The following is a 27426-nucleotide window of genomic DNA, read 5'->3' as shown; positions in this document are numbered from 1 at the left end:
TGTTAGGTACCCTTGTTAGCTGGCTCCTTTGAGATCCTCTTTGACACTGAGTGACCTGAGAGGGCAGGACTGCGTGTGCTGCTTCTGCCATTGTGGTCTGACTCGTTGAGGAAGGAGCACATCCTGTGTTTCCCTCCCTCCCTGGCTGGTACATAAGGAAGAAACCACACACCACCAGCCACTCCAGAGGGAAAACAGACTACTTGTGTCTACAGAAAACACAGGGGAGACAAGTGGATCTCTTGCCCAGCACAGGCACGAAGAGGAACAACTTGCTACACTTCCCTGGTAGGTACATGGTCTGGTGCACAATGTCATCTTCCAGTTTATCTCAAATAGGAATTCCAGGAGATTTCCCCTATTTCGTGGCATGGCTTTACTGGGAGAGAGTCCTTTACTCTTGTACATAGGAGCATTTTCTTTGACAGAGTCAACAGTTGCACCCAAGCAAAGGATTGTTCTTATTAGGGGCAGGGGGAAGAAAAATGATTTTTTTTCATAGCTGAGGGCATGTTTCCTTTAATTACTGCTTCCATAAATATGTATTGGGAAGGCTTCCTGTAAACAGTACTGGATGAAATGGTCAAAAAGTTTCTGATTCTGGAGTATTTCAGATTTTCACGTATGAAATAGTATGTTTACATCCTTCATAATTAACCTCTGTAGTCGATAAATGTTAATCCAAGGGAAAAAAGTCTGTAAGTTGATCTTTTGAGTCTTAGCAATCAACTTTTGCATCTACTAACTTTATATTACATGGCGGTTTCTCTTCTTCTTCTTCTGCTTCTTCTTCTGCTTCTGCTTCTTCTTCTTTTTTTTTTTTAGAAAAGAAAAATTTGAGAAACAGACTGCTCATACACTCCCCAGATACCCGAAACTATCAGGGCCAAGGACTCAGTTCAATTCTTCCACTTAATTTAAATCTCCCATGTGGGTAGCAGGGACCCATCATGACCAGGAAGCTGTAATTAACATGGAAACTCAGCCACTTAGATATGGCATATGGGTGTTCCCACCTGGTAGTTTATTGATGCTAAATCCCCATCTCTGTCTTAATGTGGTATTTAAAAAAAATTTTTTTAGAGGGCTGTGGTCCCATAGTGAATGAATTATAGCGAGTTTTTTATTTCTCTTGGGGGGAGAATCTGACATTAAAATTATTTTCCTTGAGCAATTCTTTCTAGAGTAAAGAAGCCATAGAGATTATGATTAGATGTGAAAGAGTAAGTTGTTACCCACTAGCCCAAGGACCAGCTAGCCGTACTGAAATTATATTCATTCTAGGTATGAATGCTCAGATTTTGTCAGTAGGCATGTCCTGTGTTTCCATGATTAGTGTGGCAGTGATATTTCTTCAATCCGTTCTTGTAGGTGTTCTAGGTGACTTCCATTTTCAGGCTGTCAGGATTTGCACTCAGGAAAAGAAGTTGCTCCATGGCTACTACATGTATGAAGTAACTGTGCAGCCTGCTGGCGGTATGTTTAGTGGTAGATGAGAGTGGATGCAGGACCTGGGGGTTCTATTTTATTTTATTTTTTGTTGACGTTTCATAGCATCAAATCAGATTTTCTCCATGTAATTATAAAGTGAAGTTTAATCTCGGGTTTTGGCTTCCACAAACAATAATAATCTGTTATAAGACACTTCTGAGCTGCACTTCCCGTTTGTCAGAATACAGAGCCTTAATGCTGTTTGTACTTCAGACCCTCTAACTGATGGGGAGGCTCAGAGGACTGGGGAGAGGCTCAAGGTGTGGACAGACTGTGAGCAGTTCTGTGCCTGAACACCAGGCTCTGCAGAATTAGCGCAGTGTGGCCAGGGAGGTGTGGTCCTGGGCCTGCTAGTGGTGGACCACCTCTGACATCCTCTACCAGAGAAGCTCTCGGGAAAGGCAGCAGATGTGGATCTAAGAATCAGCTCTGCTTGCCTGCTCTCTGAAATGCTGGGGTATGGTCAGAATATTTGAGGCTTGCTGATTTTGTTTAAAAGTCTTTCCAAATCTGGGACAATGAAAATAAGCCTCTTGTCAAAATACTGATGAGAAAAACTATGTAACAGAATGTGCCAATTGGAATTAGGAAGATACCATAACTTTGTTATTACTGGACACCATTATGGTGAAACAGTGTTCTGAGAGAGGAAAATATCTAATATTAGTGCCCTTTCTCCTGTTGAAGACTTAGTAAGAAGTCTTCGTATGTATTGTCACTTTGGAGCAGAAAAACTAAACTTTAAAACTGCCTCCAGAGAGCCTTTCTGTTTTAACGTGGTCGCACCTTTTTCCTTCATAAAAGCATTAATGTGGCAGTGGGAACTCATTTGGTTAAATAGAACTATGGAAAGCAGATTTGGAGGGAAGTGTAATTGTATTAGGATAAAAATAGCCCATGTTTTCTGAGCCATGATTTAAATTTAATGTAGTGAGTCAGTGATTTTACTCTCCCAGGGTTCGAGGAAGTGGCCAGTGATGACTTGGAGCCTAGTGAAGAACTAGACCAGCCTGGTTTTGAGGAGACAGGAGACGACACCCCAAGTGAAGAGAACAGTGAGGTTTTGGATGTGATAACCAGCGAGGAGCTCGATCTCTTTAGTGAAGAAGAGCCGAGTGAAGGCTGTAGCCGGGACCAGGGCGAGCTGCTCAGTGAGGAGTTGGAGCTCATATCCAGTGAGGAAGAAGCCAGTCCTGGGGCTGTGGAAGAGCTCAGCGAGGAGTGTGAGGAGCTGCTGAGTGAGGAGGAGCACAGCGGGCTGGAGCCGGAGGCGCTGCTTGTTCAACAATAAATTGCAAAAGGAACCACCCGCAGTCTCTTATAAGACAGCTTAATTTATTGAAAGTTTGTCTAGAATAAAAAAGTTTCTGGTAGTATCTTGAGATTGTACTTGGTCAGATAATCTTAGCTGCCTTAGAGGTGGAATCCATGAAACTAGAAAAGGGTGGGGAGCCTTAAAGCACCAGACTTGTTGCCTTGTTTGCAGGCCGGTTTCCCCTAGAAGTCACAGCCCATAAATAACAATTTTTTTGGACTCTTTGGGTTTCCTAAGGCTATACCATAAGGTTTGTACTTTCTAACAGAGTACCACAAACTGAGTTGCTTCAACACCAGAAATGTAACAGAGGCCAGAAGTCCAAGGTCAAGGTGTCCTTTTTTGTTTTTAATTTATTCATTTATTTAAATTGAGTTACAGAGAGAGGGAGGAGAGGCAGAGATCTTCCATCCACCGGTTCAGTCCCGAAATGGCTGCAATGGCCAGGGCTGGGCCAGCCTGAAGCCAGGAGCCAGTAGCTTCCTCCGAGTCTCCCACGCGGGTGGCAGGGGCCCAGAGAGTTGGGCCTTCCCCCACTGCTTTCCTAGGTGCATCAGCAGGGAGCTGAATTGGAAGTGGAGCAGCCTCCATGTTGGATGCCAGCGCTCCAGGTGGCTGCTTCAGCTGCCGCGCCACAGCACCAGCCACCGCGCCACAGCACCAGCCACAGTGTGCTTTTGTGGCTGTAAGGGAGAGTAGGTCTGCTTCTCTCAGCTGCTGGTGGCCTCAGGAGGTCCTTGGCTGAGAGATGGTGCTCTCCTTTCTGCACTTACCAGAGTGTCCAGATTTCCCAGATTTCTAATCAGGACGTGAGTGATTATTACTGGATGAGGGAGCACCCCAAAAGGTTCATCTTAACACAGTCGTTTACATAAAGACCTTCCAAATAAAGTGATATCCACAGTCACTGGGGTGTGGGGGCGGGGGAGACACAATTCATCCTGCAATGTTCCTTGCTAATAGTTTACCTTAAGTTTTGGTTCTGATTTGTACAGTTTAGAAGCAAGCAGCAAAGGGAAAACTTAACAGTATAAGACATGATAAGAGGAGTTAGAAAAACTGAAATGTACATGGGAGAGGCAAACCAGATTCGATTAATCCCACATGTAGACCTGTGTTTTGCATCCATGATCTCATCATATGGTGCTGTGGTAATTTGTTTACACAAATGTTTCTTGATTACTTGACAAAGTTTCATAGACACAACATTCCTATATGCATTTAATTTGAAAGAAAGTAAGAGATAGGGCCTTTTAATAGCGTGTAGCAGACTAATTTCCAGCTGAAGTAAAAAACATTTTTATATGTAACTTTAAAAAAAAAAGATTCATTTATTTATTTGAAAGAGTAAGACACAGCAGAGAGAGAGAGAGAGAGAGAGAGAGAGAGATCTTCTATCCAATGGTTCACTCCCCATTGGCCGCAGTGGCTGGAGCTGGGCCGATTTGAAGCCAGGAGCTTCTTCCGGGTCTCCCACGTGGGTGCAGGGGCCCAAGGACTTGGAGCATCTTCTACTGCTTTCCCAGGCCACAGCAGAGAGCTGGATCAGAAGTGGAGCAGCCAGGTCTCAAACCAGTGCCCGTATGGATGCCGGCGCTTCAGGACAGGGCGTTAACCTGCTGTGTCACAGCGCTGGCCCCCTGCATGTGACTTTTGATACTTAAGGCCGGTCAGTAAGTTTTGCTGCACTTACCCTCTCTACCTGTTTTTTTGTCATGAGTGGGGTGAACTTGCCCCAGGAGAGGTTTTCTTGGAGTACATTCAGAATCAAAGTACAGTTCTGTGTGCATTTTTGACAGCTCCTGTTGATGTTTAGCTACCACTTGAAAATCCTTCATTTTCACATAAAATTATCCTGACAAGTGAGAATGGATGCTATGTGAGTCTCAGCCTTTTTGTCACTATTATACTTAATTTCTTTTTAAAAAGATTTATTTATTTATTTGAAAGAGTTATACACAGAGAGAAGGAGGCAGAGAGAGAGCGAGGGAGAAAGGTCTTCCATCTGCTGGTTCACTCCCAATTTGCTGCAGCATCTGCAACTGCCCCAATCCAAAGCCAGAAGCCAGGAGCTTCTTCCGGGTCTCTCATGTGAGTGCAAGGGCCCAAGGACTTGGGCCATCTTCTGCCACTTTCCCAGGCCACAGCAGAGAGCTGGATCGGAAGTGGAGCAGCCGGGACTAGAACTGGTGCCCACACGGGATGCCGGAGGCACAGGTGGCAGCTTTACCCGCTACACCACACCACCGGCCCCTGTACTTGATTTTAAGACACTTGTTTCCTCTGACTTTCCCATTTCACCCTCAAGGAAAAGGAAAAGGTTTTCTTTTTCTTTTTAAAATTGAGAACTGAGAAATTGAGTTAATGCCTCCTTTTAAAAAAATTTTAAGATTTATTTACTTGTAAGGCAAAGTGACAGAATGGGAGGAGACAGAGAAAGATCTTCCGTCTGTTGGTTCACTCCCAAAATGGCCACAGTGGCCCAGGTTGGGCCAGGCTGAAGCCAGGAGCCAGGAGCTCCACATGGTTTTCACATGTGGACGACAGAGGCCCAGTCACTTGAGCCATTCTCTGCTTTCTTGGGTGCGTTAGCAGGGCACTTGATGTGAAGAAGAGCATCTTTGTCATGGGATGCAGGTGGCGGCTTTAACCCTCACAGCACCACGCTGTCTCCAGAAACAATTTCTTGAAACCTTTGTTCTGCCATGAGAACCGTCTAGCAGTCCCCAGGAGGCATGAGCTGTGCAATTAGATTTTGTGCACACAGTGACACTTCCTGCTTATTCATGCATATTCTTTTCCTCCTGAAGGCAAGGCATGTGCCTTGTCTGGTGTTTGGTTCGTGTGCTTTCTTACCTTTTTTTTTTTTTTTTTTAAATAATTATTTTATTTGAAAGTCAGAGTTATACAGAGGAGGAAAGGTTTTCCATCCACTGGTTCACTCTCCTAATGGCCACAGTGGCTGGAGCTGTGCTGATCTGAAGCCAGGAGCTTCTTCCCGGTTTCCCACGTGGGTGCAGGGGCCCTAGGACTTGGGCCATCTTCTGCTTTCCCAGGCCATAGCAGAGAGCTGGATTGGAAGTGGAGCACCAAGGACTTGAACCGGCGCCCATATGTGATGCAGGCTGGGGCGTTAACCGGCTACACCATAGCGCTGGTCCCTCATGTGCTTAAAGTGTTGGTTGCATGATTGCCAGTCACTTGAGCAGGAAGTTGACCAAGTCCTCTGTAAGGTTTTCCCACCATCTCCTGTGGGATTTATTTATTTATTTATTTGAAAGGCAGGGACTTAAACTGGTGCTCTCATGTGAGAGAGAGCTTCCTGTGCTACAGTGCAGATAACTCCTGTGAGAATTTGGTCTGTGGTGAATTTGTGAACACCTCAGAGTAAGATTTATGTACCTTACTTAAGTATTTACATTTTTAGGTGCATGTAGGTATTCTGGAATTGCAAATATAGGAAGCTTGGTCTAAGCCTCAGGCTTCTCAAGTGTATGGAATATTAGTGTTGGTTGAGCTGTCTAATCCACCCCTAGGGAAGTTTAATGGGCACAGCAAGTTTTGTGAGGGAATAATAAGGTGGAAGATGGGAGGCTGAGAAGAGATCTTGCTATTTTGGGATTTGAGGACACAAACACCAGAGATCTGTTGCTGTCCCAGAAGAAAGTTACGTAGCAAGTAAGATTGTGTTTTTCTGTCGTCAGGGTTCCTCATCTAAAATCAGGCCTCTTGGCATTTGAAATAGAATAATTTGAATCTGCAATATTTTTAATCCTAAGAGTTGGATAGATATTTGTAACTCTTGGAAAAGACATTATTTTAAACTAACCTAGAATATAACTAAAAGTTGTATCTTGCAGTAAAAGATTGTATAGAAAAGTGAAAATGAAGGTGTTCATTTATTTGACAATGATGTGTTTGCTGTTTAGTGCCTATCAGTGTTCCAGATGCTGATTAAACAGTAAACAGACCCCAAAGGCTCTATGCCCCTGAGGTTCATAGTTCATTGTGATGCTTTGGCTGTGGTTCTCATGGTTATCATTTTTCCTAACAAATATGCCATTTTCTACTTTCAAATATTCTGTTTATTTTAGCTCCTGATTCAGGGCTAGTTGGGAGGTCAGAGAATGTCCGTAACAATTATCCTGTCAATTTCAGCATTTCCCCATTTTCAGGGTGGCTGGTAGTTAGATGTTAGGCTTTGAAACTTGTAAATAATGAACTATTTCTGTTTATTCAAAATACCTGTGATGCTCTTTAGATTTTTGTTCTCTTCTGTTCGTGTGTGTGTATGTGTGCGTGGGCGTGTGCAGTTGAATTGATAGTGTGAGGCTGTGAGGAACAGAGCATGGAGAGCATGGATGCCTTAAATCATTAAACAGGCCTCTCCGTGGTTGAACTTCATGGTTGTTGGAATGTTCTGGTGTTTAGTTTTTGCTCTTGTGCTTCCATGGGTGTTGAAATTAAAGCATTTGAGTTACTTTGTCTTCACTAGTTCGTTCGTTCTTTCGTTCTTTCTTTCTGTCTGTCTGTCTGTCTGTCTTTTTGTTTATTTGAAAGAGTTACACAGAGAAGGAGAGGCAGAGAGTGGGGGGAGGTCTTCTCCACACTGGTTCACTCCCCACTTGGCCACAATGGCCAGAGATGCACTGATCAGAAGCCAGGAGTTTCTTCCAGGCCTCCCACACGGGTGCAATGGCCCAAGGATTTGGGCCATCTGCTGCTGCTTTCCCAGGCTGTAGCAGAGAGCTGGATCGGAAGTGGAGCAGCCGGGACTAGAAATCTGTGCCCATGTGGGTGCTGGCACTGCAGGCGGAGGCTTTATCCACCACCCCACAGCCCCAGCCCCTACTGTTACATTCTTAACTGTTCTGTTAGGTTGTCCTTGTTTGGGAAAACCTTCATGCTTCCTCGGTTTTCTGAGAAAGTTTTCTCAGTTTTGTTTGTGGATGTGTTTGTTTTCTGTGTTTGGTGCTCAGGTTTTGTCATGCCATTGAACTCAATGTATTTCCTCGGTTGTAAGTTTGACATTGTTACTCAATTATTGATTTGGTATCCTGCTAATAATATTATAAATTCTTAATTGGATTTATTATTTCTAAGAATAGTGGGACATTACAAAGCTTTTTTTTTTTTTTTTTGACAGGCAGAGTTAAACAGTGAGATAGAGAGAGAGAAAGGTCTTCCTTTGCCGTTGGTCACCCTCCAGTGGCCGCCGTGGCCGGCGTGCTGATCCGATGGCAGGAGCCAGGTACTTCTCCTGGTCTCCCATGGGGTGCAGGGCCCAAGGACTTGGGCCATCCTCCGCTGCACTCCCGGGCCATAGCAGAGAGCTGGCCTGGAAGAGGGGCAACCGGGACAGAATCTGGTGCCCTGACCAGGACTAGAACCCGGTGTGGTGGCGCCGCAAGGTGGAGGATTAGCCTAGTGAGCCGTGGCGCCGGCGACATTACAAAGCTTTAAAGAAGCGCTTGTATGAGGTGCTTGAAATACTGGAATGGAAGAGTTTGATCATAGTGCAGGCATGTATGTTTGTATCTCAGCATACAGTATTATGATAAAGACCTGCCTGGAGAGGTTAGATGACCGAGAATATTTTTTGCTGTGTAAAATTTGTACTAATGTTCTCTAGACAGAACCAGTAGGAGATAGAACATATGTTGGAAGACTTTACCATAGAACCGCCAAACCTGGACCTGCTCCCTGACTTGGAGCAGGCAAATGAGGACTAGAGAAATGAAAGAAAGTATTTGAGTTTTTTAGTTTGCAGGGCACAGAGCGCTGTGATTAATCCCCGAACTCATTGAGGCATCGGGGGTGGTGAGTTTTGTAGGTTAAAGCTGGGCTGAGTAGTTACTGATCACCTCCTGTGTGGATTCCTGGTTGGTTCATAGTGCTTGCAGCCTTCCTTTGGTTAGTGTTGGGGCCAGTTTGTTTCCTTTGTGATGGTGAAGTGGGCTCTCATCTAGGAGTAGATTGGGTGTTTCTTTGAGCAGGGACTGCAAGATCTTGTGAAACTCACAGACTGGTATTGAGATATGAACTGTAAAGGTGATAATTGAATTCTAAATCCATGGGATTCAGGGTGGAGCCAGCCTTAACCTTCTGCTCTGCCTTTGGGATAGTGAATTAGTCTTAAGCAAGGAGTTACTTTGTAGTCATTACAGGGAAGACATGAGAAGGAAGTGCAAGCTGAGGGAGAGATTAAAGTCTACATCAAAGATAGTGGGACTAGAGACTCGGTTTCAGAAAATTTTTTAAAAAAATGTATTTAAGAGGCAGAGAGGTCTTCCATCTGCTTGTTCACTCCCCAAATGGCCACAACAAGTGGGGCTGGGCCAGGCTGGAGCCAGGCTGGGTGCAGGGGCCCAAGGTCATAGCAGAGAGCTGGATTGGAAGTGGAGCAGTGGGACTTGAACCGCTGCCTGTTTGGGAGCCGGCACTGCAGTTGGGGACTTTACCCACTACGCCACAGTGCTGGCCCCTCAGCTTCAGGTTAATGCACATGATTACGGTAGCAGGCAAGTAACAGTTTGAGGAGCGGTTGTTCTGGTTGCATTTCGAAGCTATTAGAATTTTGTTTTACTGTTTAACTGAATTTGAATTTATGGCAATCTACTTTACTAGTTTATTAATTCACAGTGCTGTTAACCTTACCCAGAAATACCCAGAATGTTTGGCCAAATAATTGGATACCCTCATATCCCAGTCAAGTTAACACCTGTCTGTCCCTTGTTGTAGCACCTGAAAGAAAACTAGGTCATAATTCCCCCTAACATGAAAATACAATGACCTTTTCTCTAGGGAAGGTGAGATCCTTGAGTGATACTGATTTTTTTTTTTTTTTAAGATTTTATTTACTTGAGAGTTAGTTATAGACAGTGAAGAGGAGAGACACAGAGAAAGGTCTTCCATCCACTGGTTCACTTCCCAAATGGCCGTGGTGGCTAGAGCTGGGCCGATCCAAAACCAGGAGGCAGGAGCTTATTCCGGGTCTCCTACATATGTGCAGGGGCCCAAGTACTTGGGCCATCTTCTGCTTTCTTAGGCCATAGCAGGGGACTAGATTAGAAGAGAAAGCCAAGAATAGAACTGGTGCCCATATAGGATGCTGACACCAGCCCTGATACTCATTTTGATAATCCTGTAACTGAATAACCAGTAACTTATTGTTCCATAAAAATGGAAGAAATTGAAAGTATTTGCTTGAATATACATTTTATATGCTGAAATATTCATTAACAGTGAGGAGATAGCCATGCTAGTTCTAGTCTTGGTTTCTGTAACTGGTCATGTGGTCATGGCTGTTATTTAAAACCATCTTCTGCTACCTGTCCTGTGTTTTCTGTGCCGTCAGCAAGTACCTCAGTTAGTCATGGCTCTTAACATGGTGAAGTGAACAGAAAGGGTAGTTGGTAACACATTTAGTTATGATTTTTTGTCCTTTAAAAAAAGTTTTTTTAGACACAAAAATGTCTAATGCCTACTGGGCTAATTTGGATTCTTTGGAAATGAGGTGAAAGGAGGGGATGGTTCGCTGTTGGTTCTGCTTCGTGTGAGGCCCCCACTGTGGTTGTCTTCACTGGTGTGTTACAGCTGCGACCTGAGGCCTGCTCTGCCTTTCTCCACAGCTCCAGCCCTGCATAAATCCTTAAAATCTGCTTTAGTGTATTTTTATCCACATACCTACTCCTCTGTTGGACAGTTATTTTCAGTATCAGTAATGCTTTGAAGTCAGCGCAGTATATAGTTATAATGTTTTTGCTAAGTATGCCTTGATGGATAAGCACAACACAGACTAAACTGCTGTGCTAATCTTACTTTTATTTGGTATCTCTAGTAGTAATACAATGTCTATCTGTGTCAGTATTTTCTATTAAAATAACTTTTTTAAAGACTTATTTATGTATCTGAAAATCAGAGTTACAGAGAGAAGGGGAGAGAGAGGAGAGAGAGATAGAGAAAATTATAGAAAAAAATTACAGAAAATTGAAATGAATTCTCGCATCCGTGGCCATGTTACATAACCATTTTTCATTTCGTCCACTTGCTGACTATTATCTCTTTATATGTGTTTATCAATAAGCACACTAGAATAATTCATTTTTGTGTTTATTTCTGAATTATTCTGGAGAATGTAGCTTTCATGTAATGGAATACAACTTCCTGAGTGTGAAACCATCTTTCAAATGGTTACAGCAGAAACAGTGTCTTCACAAGATGTTATTAAAAGGCCACATTAAAAAAAAAAACCTCTGGATTGGAAGTGCATATTAATGATCCCAAGTTTTGTATGTGAATGTATGCTTTTTTTTTTTTTAATAAGTCTGCTTTTTTATTCTGTTATCTAGCTTTGACTCAAACTTGTAATTAAAGCTGTTGGGACAATCAGTCTTTGAGTTATTCCATAAATAAGCTAATTAATTATAATATCTTGGTAAAATTTTTATTCCTAATGGAGTGGTATGTTACTAAACATTAACTCTTCTTCTCTTTCTTACAGCTTTCCCATGGAAAAAAACAAATTTGAAATAAGGATTTTACAACGTGTGTTTTTATTTGTTTCTAGAAGACCCATTTGAGGACTTTTTTGGGAACCGAAGGGGTCCCCGAGGAAGCCGAAGCCGAGGCCCAGGCTCATTTTTCTCTGCCTTCAGTGGGTTTCCATCCTTCGGAAGTGGATTTCCTTCTTTTGATACAGGTATTGAATCCTTGGATTTATTTTCTGTCATCTGAACAGAAATTAGTGCTTAGAACAATTTTAGTTAAAGCATTCGTGTATTCCATTTGTTAGAGTAGTTTATGGACAATATGTTTTGCATGTATATATCTGTGTCTAATAACCTACATTTTCCTCCTGATCTTTCCAGGAATGTTATGTTTGGAAACCTGCTTCTGTTCTTACTATTAATGGCCAAAGTTTAATGAAATTCTTAAAAGGGGGCAATATGTATTTTGGGTCAAGTACAAAATAGTTCATTTGGATAATCTCAGTGAATTCCTTCATGTTCCTGACCTCTTGCAGTTAAAATTTCACGGGCAGTAGTGCCCTTGCTAGGTGTGTCCACCTGATGCATTCATGGTAGGATTCAGTGCTGGCCACAGCCTGGTTTTGTGAACCAGCCGGGCTAGCTCACTAGTGAGGTACTTAGCCATATGCCACTGGTACTAGTACATAACCTGTAGAAAGGCAGTTTATACATTAGGATAATGCACATATATCATAAAGTAATTGTATGTTTTACCTTTAATTTTTTAAAAAAAGATTTATTTATTTATTTGACAGGTAGATAAAGTTACAGATAGAGGGAAAGACAGAAAGGTCTGACATCCTCTGGTTCACTCCCCAAAAGGCTGCAAAGGCCAGAGCTGGGCTGATCCGAAGCCAGGAGCTGCTTCTGGGTTTCCCATGCAGGTGCCATGGTCCAAGCACTTGAACCATTTCCTGTCGCTTTCCCAGGCCATCAGCAGAGATTTGGATTGGAAGAGGAGCAGCCAGGGTGTGAACTGGCACCCATATGTGATGCTGGCGGCAGAAGCTGGGACTTAGCCTATTACTGCATAGCACCTGCCTCTCTTGCCACCTTTTAAAAATTTAACTATTTCTCTTAAAAGAGAAGCTATTTTTTTTTCTGTTTTATTTTAAGATGTTGATGCTAAGGATTGGCAGTGCTTATTATATATTATTTAGGCTGCCCAATTGTGATCCCCTTAAGTATTGTGTTAATAACACTCTAGGTGAATAGTCCACACAATTTGACTTCAGTTTTTGATGTACAGTTCCCTCATTTGTGCCTTGTAATATAATAACTATAGATTAGGAGGTATAAAAGCTGGTTAAAAAAACTTAAAACCGGCAATTTAAGAAATGAGTGGCTAGAGTGTGTGTGTATGTAGGGGAAGCTGTCCTCATTTATAGCCCCGGGCTCACTATGGAACTATACTGTCTAGCACAAATAAGCACTGGTCACTTGAGATGTGGCCAGTCCAAATGGAGATGTGTTAAAAGTGTGAAATACACACTAGATTTACAGAATCTAAACCACCTCAGGTTTTATGTTACAAACCGAAGATTTTTCATAATTGGATTGAATAGTAACATGAGCTACTAAAAATAATTTTCCTCCTATTTTGTGAGATAGCTTGAAATTTAAAGTTTGTATGTGGCTCACATTTCTTTCAGATATTGATAATCCTGGGTTGTAGCAGAGCTTAGGTGATTGAGTCATGTTCAGGTATATGCATTATTTCATTGTAAACGTTTTAGAAATAGGCCAACTTCTAAGTTTCTTATCCAAGATAAGTTTGCTCTGGTGTGCTTTGTAAAAATTTTCCTTAGTGTATATAGTGTGATAGTCATGTGGTTAAGTATGTTCATGTACTGTATTTCTATATTTTTTCAGATAATTACAGTATTGTTCTAAAATTGTTGTAGATTTTTCTGTTTGACATTTTTATCCCCTGTGGTCTCATTTCAAAGCCGGTTAGATTGGCTTAGCCATCCTGACATGAGAAGGTTCACTAGTACATTTTGAAGTAATTCTTGCTTCGGTAACTTTGATGTGTTGCTGCCTATCATCATTTTCTGCTTGCCTGCAGGATTTACTTCGTTTGGGTCCCTGGGTCATGGAGGCCTTACTTCATTCTCTTCCACGTCATTCGGTGGTAGTGGGATGGGCAACTTCAAGTCTGTATCAACTTCTACTAAAATAGTTAATGGCAGAAAAATCACTACAAAGAGGTACAGTGTTAACGTATTTCATGTTTTTAATAAGTAGCTATAATTTTTTTTAAGATTTATTTTATTTATTTGAAAGAGCTAGAGAGAGAGGTCTTCTGTCTGCTGGTTCACTCCCCAGATGGCCGCAACGGCCGGAGCTGTGCTGATCTGAAGGCAGGAGCCTGGAGCTTCTTCCGGGTCTCCCACGTGGGTACAGGGACTCAAGGACCTGGGCCATCCTCCACTGCTATCCCAGGTCATAGCGGAGAGCTGGATCAGAAGAGGAGCAGTCGGGACTAGAACCAGCGCCCATATGGGATGCGGGCGCTTCAGACCAGGGCTTTAACTCTGCGCCACAGCGCTGGCCTCCGGCATAATGTTTCATTGCCATGTTTACACATCCATGGTGAGAGTTATGGATGTGTGTGCCAGATAGGACGCCAGGAGAATCCTCCACTTACGTGTGTATTCATTAACTAGGGCGTTTCCTTCTTAACATCATTACTAGAATAATTTTAATTTTGAGTCATATTTGACATGTAATAGGTGACATCTTCTCAGTGTCGTTAATAAAATGGAAAAACTATGTAATAAAACCTGTATTTTGTAATCCTATCTCAGCATGTACTTAGTATCCAGTTTTATGGTATCTGAGACAATTTATTTTTGTCTGAATCTATTTTAGGAAAGATTAACTTTCAATAGACTAGCTTAAGCTGTGATTTTCAGACTAAAAATTATTTTCGTGTCTAAGAAATTTTTGTACTGTTCATATACACAGATAATATTTTCTTTACAAATATTCTCAATGAATTTTATTCTACAGAATTGTCGAGAATGGTCAAGAAAGAGTAGAAGTCGAAGAAGATGGCCAGTTAAAGTCCTTAACGATAAATGGTAAGGAGCAGCCGCTACGCTTGGATAACAAGTAATTCAACGCACGCATTTAACAGAAATGTTAAACTATAACAAGCACCATTTGAGGATTAACAGGAACATTTTTTTGAAGATTTCAAACGAACTCGACTTTCAGTATAATTGTACCTAATCTAAAGTATTTATAAACAGCTCATCGGAGCACCTATTTGTCATAGACTTTTGAGTTTATTGTTGGGACCACATAATAGGACCATTTTTTTTGTCTTTAAAATTGTTGTAAATCTCTGTATGCACTTTGCTTTTTTATTAAACGTTATCCAAGGTGAGCCGTGACTCTTCAGTAGTGGTAGGACAAGATTGTACACTAACACCAGCATGGATCTGCTTTTCCATTTTGTTTGAAATGTGAGCCAAGTAGTGTCAGCCTGCTGTGAAGTTAACATTGCCAGGATGAATCTTCTACAGAAATAATTTCAGTTTTTTCAGTATTTAGTAGTGAAAGATATTAATGCATTAATGGTAATACATTTCTGGTTTAATATAAATTAAGGATGTTTTCTAGTTGTGCATGAAAGCTGGTAATTTAGTAAGTTTTGACAATTGTTTAAATATGTAATGTTAAGCTTAGGTTCAAAAAAGTAAAGCTGGTAAACTGGGTCTTTTGTCATTTGCTTTTAAAAAAGAAAATAAATGCGAATGTGTTTGGTGCATTTTTTTGTGAGTGGGATCTGTAGCCTTCTTGTGTCTGTGTATGATTTTGTGCCTGGGCTTCTAGTGTCACTTTATTAGCATTTCAGCTGTTCACGAAGGTGGATGCCGAACTTAAGTTACATTTTTTTCAGTATATTTTGAGATTATGTGAAGACTTTCCTATTTATAAGTAATGATTTAGCAATTGGACTTTTTTGTAACATTTCTATGGGGGAGGGAAGAAACAGCTATGCAATTTGTTTGTTCTTACAAGTATGTTCTAGTTTTCTAGGGTATATGTAATGTAAGATCACGTGAGGACAATTCTGCATGGTAAAGTCATGGAATGATTTAGGTGTGAGCACAAATAAAGGTGTTTTGTTTTGTTTTGTTTTGTTTCAGTCTGTAAGATTGTTATTGGTGCTATTGCGTTGAATCCACCCCCTGCTGTTTTGCTGTTTTGTGGTTGCTGTAGGGCCATTTCCCAGCAAAAAAATTTTCATTAATGTTAGCTCAGTGGAAAGCGTATTGCTCATGATGGTACCATAGAGTCTGTAAGGCACTTCGTGTACTGTTACTGAAACCGAGTAGAATAAATCGAGAAATCTTAGAGAGCTTTACAAAAGGGGGAGGGGAGTAAGCGTTCAAGTATTTGAGGACAGTTGAAAGATGATAAGCTTACATTTGAAGATTTACTTGTAACGGCAGAAAGAGAGAGAGCTCTCCATCTACTTGTTCACTCCCATTTGTCTACAACAGCCAGAGATGGGCCTGTCCAAAACAGGGATTCCAGAGTTCTTCCTGGTCTCCCACATGGGGGACAGGAACCCACCTACTCAGGCCGTCATCCACTCCTCCTCATGTGCATTAAAAAGAAAATTACCTTTATTTTGCTCCTTCATTGACGGGAGTGCTGATTGTATTAAGTTATTAATAAAATGAAAGATTTACTTGTTGCTGTCAACTCTTGTTCCTTCGATTTCTGAACTCGGATCAAGTTCATTCCTGGAGAATTAAGTCCAGAGTGTATCTGCTTTGGAAAGTTAAATTGTTATGTGCATTGATACATTAGTCTATTAGGTAATGACTTGGAAGAATGGCTTTTAATTTCTGTTGCTGGATTTTGGTAAATTTGGTAGTCCCGTGTGTGTGTGTGTGTGTGTGTGTGTGTGTGTGATTTATTTATTTGAAAGGCAGAGTTAGAGACAGTTCCTCATCCACTGGGTCACTCCCCAAATGGCCACAGTAGCTGGGGCTGGGCCAGGTGGAATTGAGGAGCCAGGAGCTTCATCTGCATTTTCCACTTGGGTACCAGGGGCCTAATCACTTAGGCCATCTTCTGCTGCCTTCCCAAGCACATTAGCAGGGAGCTGGATTAGACTTGGAGCAACCAGGATTGGAAAATGGCACCCATATTGGATCTCAGCATTGCAAGCAGCAGTTTTACTCACTGTGCCACAATGCCAGCCCCTACATTTTAATTTTAAAGCTTTATTTACTTATTTGATAGAGTGATACAGAGCGAGAGAGAGGGGAGAAAGATCTTCGGTCCACTGATTTATACCCCGCAGCATCCAGGTGTGGGCCAGGCAGAAAGCAGGAGCCAGGGACTCCATCCAGGCACTCACTTGAGTGGCAGGCACCAAGGGCTTGTCCAGCATCTTCCTCTGCCTTCGCAGGTGCATTAGCAGGAAGCTGGATCAGAAGCAGAGCAGTCAGGACTCGAACCAGCACTCGGATGTGGGATGCCCACTCTCGAAGGCAGCAACATACCAATCGCCTCTTGTCACAGCACTGGTCCAAACTTAACCTTTCTTTCTTTCTTTCTTTCTTTTTTTTTTTTTTTAAATGCTTCTCTGTAGCCTTGAGTCCCTTTGAGAATGGGAAACTGAATGCTTACTTAAAGGCTGTTTGTAAATAGATACTCTCAGATCCTCACAGTTCTGCCCAAGGACTCGGCCCTACTCTCTGCTGTCCGTCTTCTGTGCTTGGACTGTGCCCCACCTGCTTGCCTAGAGGATCTTCCTTCCTGAAGGAGCAGTCTGCACGTAAGATCTGTCCCTCTATCCCTCTGCTGGTTTCAGTTCAGTCATGGATTAGTCCTCACATTCCTCTCCCATCTGTAAAATGTAAACTCAGATTCCAAAGTTTCAAGGTGTGATTTTTGTGTGATTCATCTTTGGCTTTTTACCTTTTTTTTTTTTTTTTTTTTTTTGGAGGGTTTATTTATTTGAAAGGCAGAGTTAGAGATATCTTCTTTCCACTGGTTCATTTCCCAAATGGCCCCTCTGGCCAGAAGGCTAGGAGCCTGGAAACTCCACCTGGATCTTCCCTGTGGGTGACGGGCCCAAGCACTTGGGGCATCCTACACTGCTTTCCCAGGTGGGTTAGCGGGGAGCTGGATTAGCAAGTGGAGCAGGCAGGACCTGAACTGGCACTCCTGCCAAGATGCCAGTGTCACAGGTCACTCTGGCTTAAGCCACTATGCCACGATGCCAACCCTGGTTTTGTAGTTCTTCAAGGACAGAATTTAGAAATTTGTAGAGTAGCTTTACCATTGTTCAAGTTCTTCATAGACCTGTGTGGTACCTAGTCTGCTGAAGTATGTATTCCTTTATAGTAGGGTAAAGTTTGTAGGGTGATCATCTTCCTAGCTGATTAAAATTTGTTAATTATCTACTAAAGGTCGAAAGTTCCGGGTTATTCTCTCTTGATTACCTACTTGCTCCATTACTCTAAAAGGTTACTGATCTTAGTTTTCTTGTAAACATATGTTGTATAGTGTTTTCAGAGCATCCAGGATAATTAATGGATTTTATTATCTACACTATTTTTCATGGGCGATGTAATTTAGCTTTTGGCATACTCAGTAGAGTCAGGTAGTTTTTGAGGCACAAAAGGTCATTTCCAGGCAATTCGAATATTGGGAATTAGGAGGTGAAGAAGTCTTACAAAAGTCTTTAAAATATTCATGGGAAAATGGAATTAAGAAAATGCTGTGGATTGAGAAAAATTTTAGAACTTCTTGTGACTCGATGCCCTTAAAAAATACTCATTAGGTTCAAATACCTTTTGAAAACTTTTGAAGGTAATCGTATTTCTTCATTGGGAATTTTAATCTCATGCAAGTCCTCTGAAGTATGTTGTTTTCCCTACATTGGTTAAATTACTGAATTCTTTCTCCATTACCATTTATTGATCTCTTAAAATCAGTGTGATTTCTGCCATTTTTGCTTTAGGTATCTCCACTTTGGGATGCAAATCTAAAATTTGAATAGCTTAGGTTTGGTGACAGGGATGATGTCTAATTCTTGTTTCTAATCGCAGCACCTTTGAGTATGTATACCTAGTATTTAGTAACTTTGTGTACATCTTGATACTCAGGTTTGAACCAACAATTGAAATGCGACAGACCAAGGGATTTATTTTTGGCTATTGTAGTTAGTGTTCATAGAAGTTAGTAGGAGGGAATATCACAGACAGCATTCACAGAAATGTAGAAACCACTGTAACCACTGATTTCCAGAGATAAAAGCTAGCTTTTTTTGTATTGAAGTGAATTACTTATTATTTTGAAAGACCAGATGACAGGGAGACATTTATTCATTTGTTCACTTCCCAATCATAATAACCAGGCCAGGATGGGGCCAAGCTGAACCCAGTAGCTCCATCTGGTCTCCCATGTGGGTGGCTGGGTCCCAAGTATTTAGGCCATCATCTGCTCCCTCACAGGCACATTAGCAGGAAGCTGGATTGGAAGGAGAGACAGGACTTGATCCCAGGTACTCTGATCCCAGATGTGGGTATCTGAAGTGCTGGTCTAACCAGCTGTGCCACAACACTTGCCTCCAAAATTTTGAAGTCCTGTGTAGTATGACAGGTGATCTTATCACACCATCCAGCAGTTCATTCTGCGTTTTATGACCTACATGGGAACTTTGTACCCAGTGGAAACCTTGATTGGACTTTATCCCCTTTACTCCTACCCTGGCATTCTGAATAAAGAAGATTTCTGTCTTAGAGTAAAACCACACATAAGTGGAGACCATGGAAGTGCAAGATTTGTGTGTGTGTTTCATCGCCACATTATCCCAGCATGTGCACTTGCACCCTGTGTGTGCTGAGTAAATCCAGGGTGGCAATTACCCTTGCTCACTGCTGGCTGCAGAAATGCCTCAAGTGCTAACGTGGATTTTAGAGCAGTGAGCTGATCACCAACTTGACATCTGGTTTTGGAGGGCTTACGGAAGGAGCTGTGTCTTCACTTGGGCTGTTTCTCTCTCCTTTGGAGTCCCTGTTAGTAATTAAGGTAGTGCCAAATCTCACAGTCTGTTCATTAAGGTTTGCAAGTTATTGCAGACTAGCCTTTTCCTAATAGGATAGATTCTCCCAAATGTTCTTTCCTCCTCCTGCCAGCCAATTGCTGAGACTGATCTGACAGGGAATCACTTCAAGAACAGGGGTGAACAGGAGCCCTTTGTGAACGAGGCCTTGGTTCTGAAACATGACTGCAGAGATGGGGTGGGTGCCCTTTCCTGCCTTAGAGTGGATGCCTCAGTGCTGGGAGCTCTGCCTTCCAGGAGCATGTTGGGCTGTCTGATGCCCACTGAGAGCCCTGGCTTACTGCTGATCTGTGGGCTGGGGCATCGTGGTGAAACTACAGCTAGAGCAAGGGCTTTCGGAGTGGTGGTCAGCTTTTGTGGAGTTTGTAGGCTGCGGGACTTGTTTCTTAAACCTGTTACTCAGGCATCGAGAATACTGCTTATCAACCCTAATCCAAAGCGGATAACCTCTTCCCTGACACTTCCAGGGTGGTTTTGTGTAATGCCAGGCCTTTGATGACGTTGCATCCTGACCTGGAAAGAAGGTTTTTTCAACAAGTCCCTTTGACATTTCTTTCACTGTTTGTGAACAATGGGTCTTTACACAGGTGAACTCTGATACCATATTCAAGGTGAGTGGATGGTAAGGGAGTGTCTGGTAGGACAGAGTCCAGTGTTGTACAGAAGTTTGGGCCCTCGCAGCAGTCGCCCTTTAACACCAAGGATTTGAGTTGCCAGTTTAGTGGTCTGTGCACAGCCCATGGCTGCTAGGATGTTGTCGGGCCTGCCCTGAGTATCTTGTGGAGAATGGCAAAATGTGGATCTCCTTTTTTCATATAACATTTTGTGTCTGCATAGTCTTTTTTTTTTTTTTTTAAAGATTTATTTATTTGAAAGAGTTACACAGAGAGAAGGAGAGGTCTTCCATCTGCCAGTTCACTCCCCAGTTGGCTGCAGTGGCTGGAACTGTGCCAATCTAAAGCCAGAAGCTTCTTTCTGGGTCTCCCACAAAGTACAGTGGCCCAAGCACTTGGGCCATCTTCGACTGCTTTCCTAGTCCATAACAGAGCTGGATCAGAAGTGGAGCAGCCGGGACTGGACCTGGTGACCAAATGGGATGCCGGCACTGCAGGCAGTGGCTGTACCGGCTATGACGCAACGCTGTGCCCTCTTACATCTTCGTAGGCGTAGCGTCGGTGAATACCTGGGTTGAGAAATGTCTGCCTTTAGGGTTGATCATTCCTGCAGAGAGCGCACTGCCTTCAGCTGTGGTTGAGAGTGGCAGTGTCCTCATACTTGGGAATACCTTTAAACAACTAAAAAAAAAATTTTATTTAAAAATTACTTACATGAACAGGGAGCCAAACAAACATCTCCCATCCCTTCACTCAATGCCCAGATACAGCAGAGAGCTTTGAACACGATTCAGGCCTCCCTTGTGGGTGTCAGGAACCCAAGGACTGTCACTGTGTGGTCATCTCACCCCAGCAGCTCTGATGGGGTGATGGGGGATGGGGGAAGGCACTGATATCTCAAATGCCCAGCCCACAGTGCGCGTGTGGCCTACCGTGCCACAGTGCTGGCCCCAAGGCGTATTTTTACGAATCTCACGTTCTCTCCCCTTCCTTTTTCTTAGCGTGTGTAATGATATTGAGCATTTCTGTCTTACATCCCACTTGGGTGATTTTGGTACTTTACAGTGGGATTATGCTTTTGTTCCTGAGAGAGATTAATGCGTTTAAGATGAAAAAGTCTCTCTAGTTTTTAATAGGAAATTGCTGCTGAAATTTATCCATTGAATTTCCGGGACTTTTTGAAGTAATTCAGATTTTCATCTTTGCCCTCTGCTTTTTTTTTTTTTTTTTTGGTGGGGGGGTGGGTGACCCTATGTGGCAATGCAGGATTGTCTTGAACTGTTTATTTTTGAGATTCTCTAAGGGTAGTCATACTCGAGCTGGCTTTGGTTTCCAGAGGGATTTGTCGTTTCTGTGGTTGGCCTTTTAGACTGAGCAGGCCTACAAAGTCATCTGTTTGTGGCACATTTTCTGTAGGGTGGGGGGAGGGAGGGCAGAGAAATGTTCTAATGATACAGATGCTTCTTGGACTGTGGTAGTTATGTCCCAATAAATGGAAATACTGTCAAGTCTAGATGTTCTTAACCCGCCTGTTGTGTACAACCCCCACCCTGGCATGGCGCACACGGCACGGTGGACATACTTTCCTTCTGACAGGAGCGTCTCGCGTGTCTACCCAGGGAAGGATCCAGACCTGAAATCCAAAGGGCAGCTTCTACTTAACACATGCTGCCTGGCTGTAGTCACGTAGTGCCTGGCGTGGTGTGATTAGGCTTCCTCTTATTGGTTGCCAGTGTAATACTTCAATTGGAAAATCGCCACTGTGTTGAGATCATGAGGTCTACCGTAAACTTGCTCATTTTTAAAATCTTCCAACCACTAGTTCATACTGTAGATGCCCCCAACAGCTGTGAGTGAGATGGCTGAAACTGGCTTATCACATGGGTGCTAGGGACCCAAATACTGTGCCTGCTGCTTCCTTAGCAGGGAGCTGGGATCAACTCCAGGCACAGCAGTGTGGCTGTGGGAATTCCAGGGGGCATCTTCCGTGCCAAATCTCCAAATACCTAGATTTTTTTTTAATAGATTTTCTTCCTTTTCTCATGGTTAACTGTGCTTCTGCAGAATGCTTATTTGCATCTTTCTTCATAAATGTAATACGAGTCTATATTGCTTTTGGGTTTGACATACAAAAGCATTTAGAAAAGTCATTTCCTTTTTCTCTCTCCATTTAAATTACTTGCAGAATACCAAATTTGAAATGAATATTTCAAAAAGAGCAAGAATTCTACGTTGTCAATTCTGTCAAAAAAAATTTTTTTTAAGATTTATTTATTTGAAAGAGTTACACAGAGAGAGAGGCAGAGAGAGAAAGGTCTTCCGTCTGATAGTTCACTCCCTAGATGGCTGCAACGGCTGGAGTTGTGCTGATTCGAAGCCAGGAGCTGCTTCTGGGTCTCCCACACGAGTGCAGAGGCCAAAGGACTTCTACTGCTTTCCCAGGCCACAGCAGAGAGGTAGATTGGAAGAGGAGCAGCCGGGACTAGAACCGGCGCCCATATGGGATGCCAGGGCGTTAACCCATTGCGCCACAGCGCCGGCCCCAATTCTGTCAATTTTTAAGGGTTACTTTATTTATGTGGAAGGCAGGATTGATTACAGAGAGAGATTTTCCAACCTGTAGTTCACTCCCTAAATGGCCACAATAGTTCTCCTACATGGTTGGCAGGGGCCCAGGTATGTGAGGAGGGAGCTAGATCAGAAGTAGAGCAGGTAGGAATCAACAGGTGCCTGTGGGATGCCAGTGTTGCAGGCATCTGCATCACAGCTCTGCATCACAGCACCAGCCCTGATTCTGTGAACTTTTATTCTGCTCCCACCCCCACCCCCCTCCCCAATCCTGGTCAGGAAATTCTGTATGACTATCTACCTTCTGGGGGAAAACAAGTGAAGATACTAACCTACTTAGAGTTTTACTACGGGGGAGGAGTCTAAATTGTTCCCTCTGTATGGTAGTTACCATAGCTTTCGTCTGCTGTGAAATGTGATTTAATTTTTAATTTGTTGATTTCACATGTTTTGGGAGAGAGTTTTTGGGATCCTCCTCCAGTGAATAAGTGTAAGGACTGATGGGTGTTTCACTCTTTTCAAGGAATAAGAGAATGTCACAAAAAGAATAAATTTTTTAAAGATTTGTTTATTTATTTGAGTCACACAGAGAGAGCAGAGAGAGAGAGAGAGGTCTTCCATCTGCTGGTTCACTCCCCAGTTGGCCGTGATGGCCGGGGCTGTGCCAGTCCGAAGCCGGGAGCCAGGATCATCTTCTGGGTCTTCCACACGGGGGCAAGGGCCCAAGGACTTGGGCCATCAAGAAGAATAAATTTCATCTTGACCTTCTAGGCTGTGAAATCAGAAAGCAAAAGTTAGTTGACCAGGGTGGGAAATGTGATTTGAAGGCCCCATGATTTGTAGGTGGTATTTTGGGGAAGGGTCATCACCTATGTTCTGGGTTGTTTTTTTTTTTTTTTTTTAATAGTGAATCCTAGGAGTGAGCGGTCTTTGCCGCACTTTTTTTTTTTTTTTTTAAAGATTCATTTATTAAGAAGCAGAGTTACAGAAGACCGAGGGAGAGGCAGAGAAGTCTGGAATCCGCTGGTTCACTCCCCAAATGGCCACAACTGTCGGAGCTGGACCGATCCAAAGCCAAGAGCCAGGAGCTGCCTCTGGGTCTCCCATGTTGGTGCAGGGACGCAAGCATTTGGGCCCTCCTGCACTGCTTTCCTAGGTCACCAGCAGGGAGCTGGATCAGAAATGGAGCAGCTGGGGCTCCAACTGGCATACAGATGGGATGCTGACACACAGGCAGAAGCTTAGCCTACTAAGCCACAACACTGCCCCGTGCCACTCTTGTTTTCAACAGTATGTGAACCTGGCTTTGGGCTCCTGCACTCGGCCGCTCTCCTGCACTGGTGGAGCGGTTATCCTGTCCTGACAGGAAGATGGAAGACCTTGAGGAAGGAACTGGAATTACTTCAATTACTAAAATTACTTCAGTTTTATGTGGAATGAGTCCTGTCTTAAAGCAGATTTTATGAATAGGGAACCTACAATGTTACATTCCTCTTTTTTTTTTTTTTTTTTTAAAGATCTGTTTATTTGGAAGGCAGAGTTCAGAGAGCGGTAGAGAGAGAAAGTCTTCCATCAGCTTGTTCATTCCCCAGATGGCTGCAGTGGCTGGAGCTGGGCTGATCCGGAGCCAGGAGCCAGGAGCTTCTTCCAGGTCTCCCACACGGGTGCAGGGCCCAAGGCGTGCTACTAGTTCCAGTAAAGGAAAGCAGGTCATAGGAATTCAGCTCTGGGGAGGGCGGCCAAGGAGCATCCCCTGGGGCTGAGGAACTGGTGACAAGAGTCAGAAACTTCTCAGACAAATGGTCCCTGGCCTGCTACCTCTGCTTTTCAGGCCAGATTCAGGATTTTTTGCTACGGCCACAGTCCAGGTACTGCGAAATTACTGCTTCAAGGGATGGGCATTTCTCCTTGCTTTTAAGGTGATGCCTGTATCCCACCTCAGAGTCCTGGCTGCTCCTCCCAACTCCAGCTTCTTGCCAGTGTACATCCAGGGAGACAGCCGGTGATGGTTCAGGTAGTTGGGCCCTTGCCATCCATGTGGGGAGACCCAGAATGAGTCTGACCCAGCCCTGGCTCTTGTGGGTATATAATGAGTAAGCCAGTGGATGGAAGTGCTATCTTTGTCCCTCTGCTTTTCAAAGAAATAAAATTAAAATCCTAATAAGTAGCCATTAAGGATTAATTGGAGAGGCGGGTGATGTGGTCCAGGGGGTTAAGCTACTGCTTGGTGCCATAGGAGAGAGCCAGTTACCATGCTGTGGTCCAGCTCCCTGCTAACCCACCTGGGAAGGCAACAGAACGTGGCCCAAGTACTTGGGCCCCTGCCACCCATGTGGGAGATTTGGGTTAAGTTTCTGGCTTTGGCCCAGCTCAGCCTGGCAAACCAGCAGGTAGAAGATTTTCTCTCTTTCTCTGATTTCAAGTAGATATCTTAAAAAGAAAAAGAATTGTAGCTTCTGACCTCTGTGCTGTCTTCTGTATTGAGCCTCAGTAGTTTCACATGTGTCCATTTGTGACAGTTGAATTAAACTCCTCTCCTGTTTGAGCTTGGTCGGGGCCATCCTTGGTTTATGATATTTACCGATTCCTAGTCCACCCTTCCTCGTCCTCTCTGCCGTATCCAGGTCAGACACTTGAATCCCCCTGACAGACTGCGTTCTATGCCTTCCCCCAAAGTTTCCAACATCCCGTCAAACCACAGCCTTGCGTTGCTGTATCTCGGGTCTCGTTCTGAATCTTGGCAGCCTTTGTCTGATCAGTCCTCTGTCCTGTGTGTTTGCATAGATGTGGAAAAGAGGACTTTCCTCGCTTGTCCTTCTGTTTTTTGTTTGTTCCCCAGTGAGCTCCTTAAGCACAACAACAGGCTTTCTTGGTGTCCCTGGTGCCTGGCCCATGTTAGGCACTGACGGAGTGAGTAACCCCTCTAATGGGCCAGCGAGCACCATGTCGAATTGTGTGACAGTCAGGATTTGAGTGTGTGGGATTTGCACCGCACCCCGCAACAAGGGGAGAAAATGGAGCAGGCATAGCAAAGTCCTCTTGAGTTGTGCATATTTGGGCAAAATGATTCTGCCTTTATCTATAGAAGTTTGTTTTCACTTGCATGTTATCAGCCAGACTCTTTACGCTGTGTGTTTGGACTCCATTTGGGGGAAAAGCGAAGCGTTCGATGTGAGGTCATGCACATGTAACAGCTGCTGGGACATTCCTTTAATAACTTCTGGATGATTTCAGTGTGTTTTGGCTCAGAGGGACACTTGGCAAATCTTGTTTTTGTTTTTAAACTTGATTTAACTCGATGTTCAGGATATTTTGTGATATATTTAGTTCCCCAAGTGAGATAGAAACTTGAATTGTAAGCAGCGTATGTTTTAGTAATTTCTAAGTTTTAGTAGTTAGCTGAGGCTAGCATAAATTATACCAAAGAAGTAAATCATTTATGGGTTCTAGAATGAGAGGTAGCTTTGCATATCGCCTTTATAGTGGAAATTGCTTGACTAAAATTGCTTAAGGCATTCATGGTAAATTTTCAAAGAAGAGGGATGACTTAGTAATTAACGGTATCCTAGAACGTTTGGAAGAAGTTTGGAAAGGGCATCAAAGGGGGCTGATTTTTCAGAGAGTAATGCTGGAACTGGGCAGGATGAGGCCGACGTGGAACTTAAACACTTCGTAAGATTTCAATTTGAGGGATTTGGGGTTACATCAGATTGGTCCTTGTGGCTTTGTGAGATGTTGAGTTGATTTCTTAAATACGTTTCTTTGCATTCCACCGACATGTTGGGGGGTTTATCACAAGTGAGCTCGCACCAATAGAGGTCCTTTGAGACACAGCGCATCGCTGGAATTTTTCTCAGCCTGCGTAGCGTGGATTCTAGTCCACTCCTTGCCTGTGTGGCCACAAGGATTCTATGGGAAAGAGTCTAGCCCTTGTAATCAGTAAGTGACAAATGGCCTCTGAAAGATGGTTTCTGAGGTGGTTTCCCTGGGTGAAAATGTTTGGCCAGGAGAACATGGACGTATGTTAAAGTTATAATGAAAATTTCCAAGTTTTTGTTTAATTACAATGCTAAGTATTTTTTATCTTCCAGGACAGTTTTTTTCTGAAGCCAGAACATTTCATGTATGATTATTGTACAAAACTGTTCTCATTTTATTTGACAGGCAAACAGAGGAAGATCTTCCAGCATTAGTTTGCTCTCCCAAATGACCTCAACAGCTAGGGCTGGGCCAGGCTGCAGCCAGGAATTCAGTCTGGGTCTCCCAGGTGGGTGGCAGGGACCCAAGTACTTGAGACATCACCTGCTACCTTCCAGAATGTGCATTGGCAGGAAGCTGGATCAGAAGCAGAGACAGGAGCCAGGAGCCAGGACCTGAGCCAGGCGCTCTGTTAAGGGGTTCAGGCGTCCCAAGCGGTGTTTATCTGCTAAACATACACCCAGTGTACTGATTCCTGGTCGCGTGTTCTCAGTTTTTGTGAAGTGGTTAAAGGGGAAACATTCTGGGGAACGCTCACACGTGACTCGGGCACTTTGTACCCCTCACCGAGTATTCCTAGATGTTCCTTGCTCACGGCTGGCTATGGTGGGCCCTGTGAAAGTGGCTTTGACCTGGGTGACAGTTGACTTGATTCTGCTTCGTGCCCCTGTCCATATGTTCTGGAGACCTGGGCCTGCCCTGTCTTTGCAGGCACTTTCTTTTTTTTTCTTTTCTTTTCTTTTCTTTTTCTTTCTTTTTTTTTTTTTTTTTTTTGCAGGCACTTTTCCACTGGGGTTTCAGGAGCTTCTAACAGAGGAAAACAAAAAC

At 43.3% G+C, this 27426-nt stretch overlaps 1 protein-coding gene and 1 long non-coding RNA gene across 20 annotated transcripts in view; one reads left to right on the top strand and one right to left on the bottom strand.

The window, feature by feature from the left end:
* DNAJB6 (DnaJ heat shock protein family (Hsp40) member B6) overlaps nt 1-27426 on the top strand; it is a 68534-nt gene that overhangs the window by 25339 nt on the left and 15769 nt on the right. For 10 of the 19 annotated variants that reach the window (XM_051857050.3, XM_089336872.1, XM_089336871.1 and 7 more), the window contains 3 exons: nt 11376-11507; nt 13406-13547; nt 14353-14423. In XM_051857050.3, coding sequence (XP_051713010.2) covers nt 11376-11507; nt 13406-13547; nt 14353-14423 — 345 coding nt within the window. Of the gene's footprint in view, nt 1-1371; nt 1477-2447; nt 4028-11375; nt 11508-13405; nt 13548-14352; nt 15497-27426 lie in introns of those variants that run through there. The other 9 variants (XM_051857051.3, XM_070077213.2, XM_089336866.1 and 6 more) reach the window with 4 other exon arrangements.
* Nucleotides 23171-25467, bottom strand: LOC149125292 (uncharacterized). Its single transcript, XR_016236939.1, has 2 exons — nt 25082-25467; nt 23171-23392 (listed from the first exon to the last, which is right to left on the bottom strand). It is a non-coding gene; the product is annotated as an uncharacterized LOC149125292 (long non-coding RNA).

The sequence above is a fragment of the Oryctolagus cuniculus genome, chromosome 7 (assembly GCF_051225735.1).
Source record: "Oryctolagus cuniculus isolate XC-2025 breed Fujian yellow rabbit chromosome 7, ASM5122573v1, whole genome shotgun sequence".
Lineage (NCBI taxonomy): Eukaryota > Metazoa > Chordata > Mammalia > Lagomorpha > Leporidae > Oryctolagus > Oryctolagus cuniculus.
Note: the sequence above shows the minus strand (reverse complement) of the source record. Positions and strands in the feature narration are given on the sequence as shown.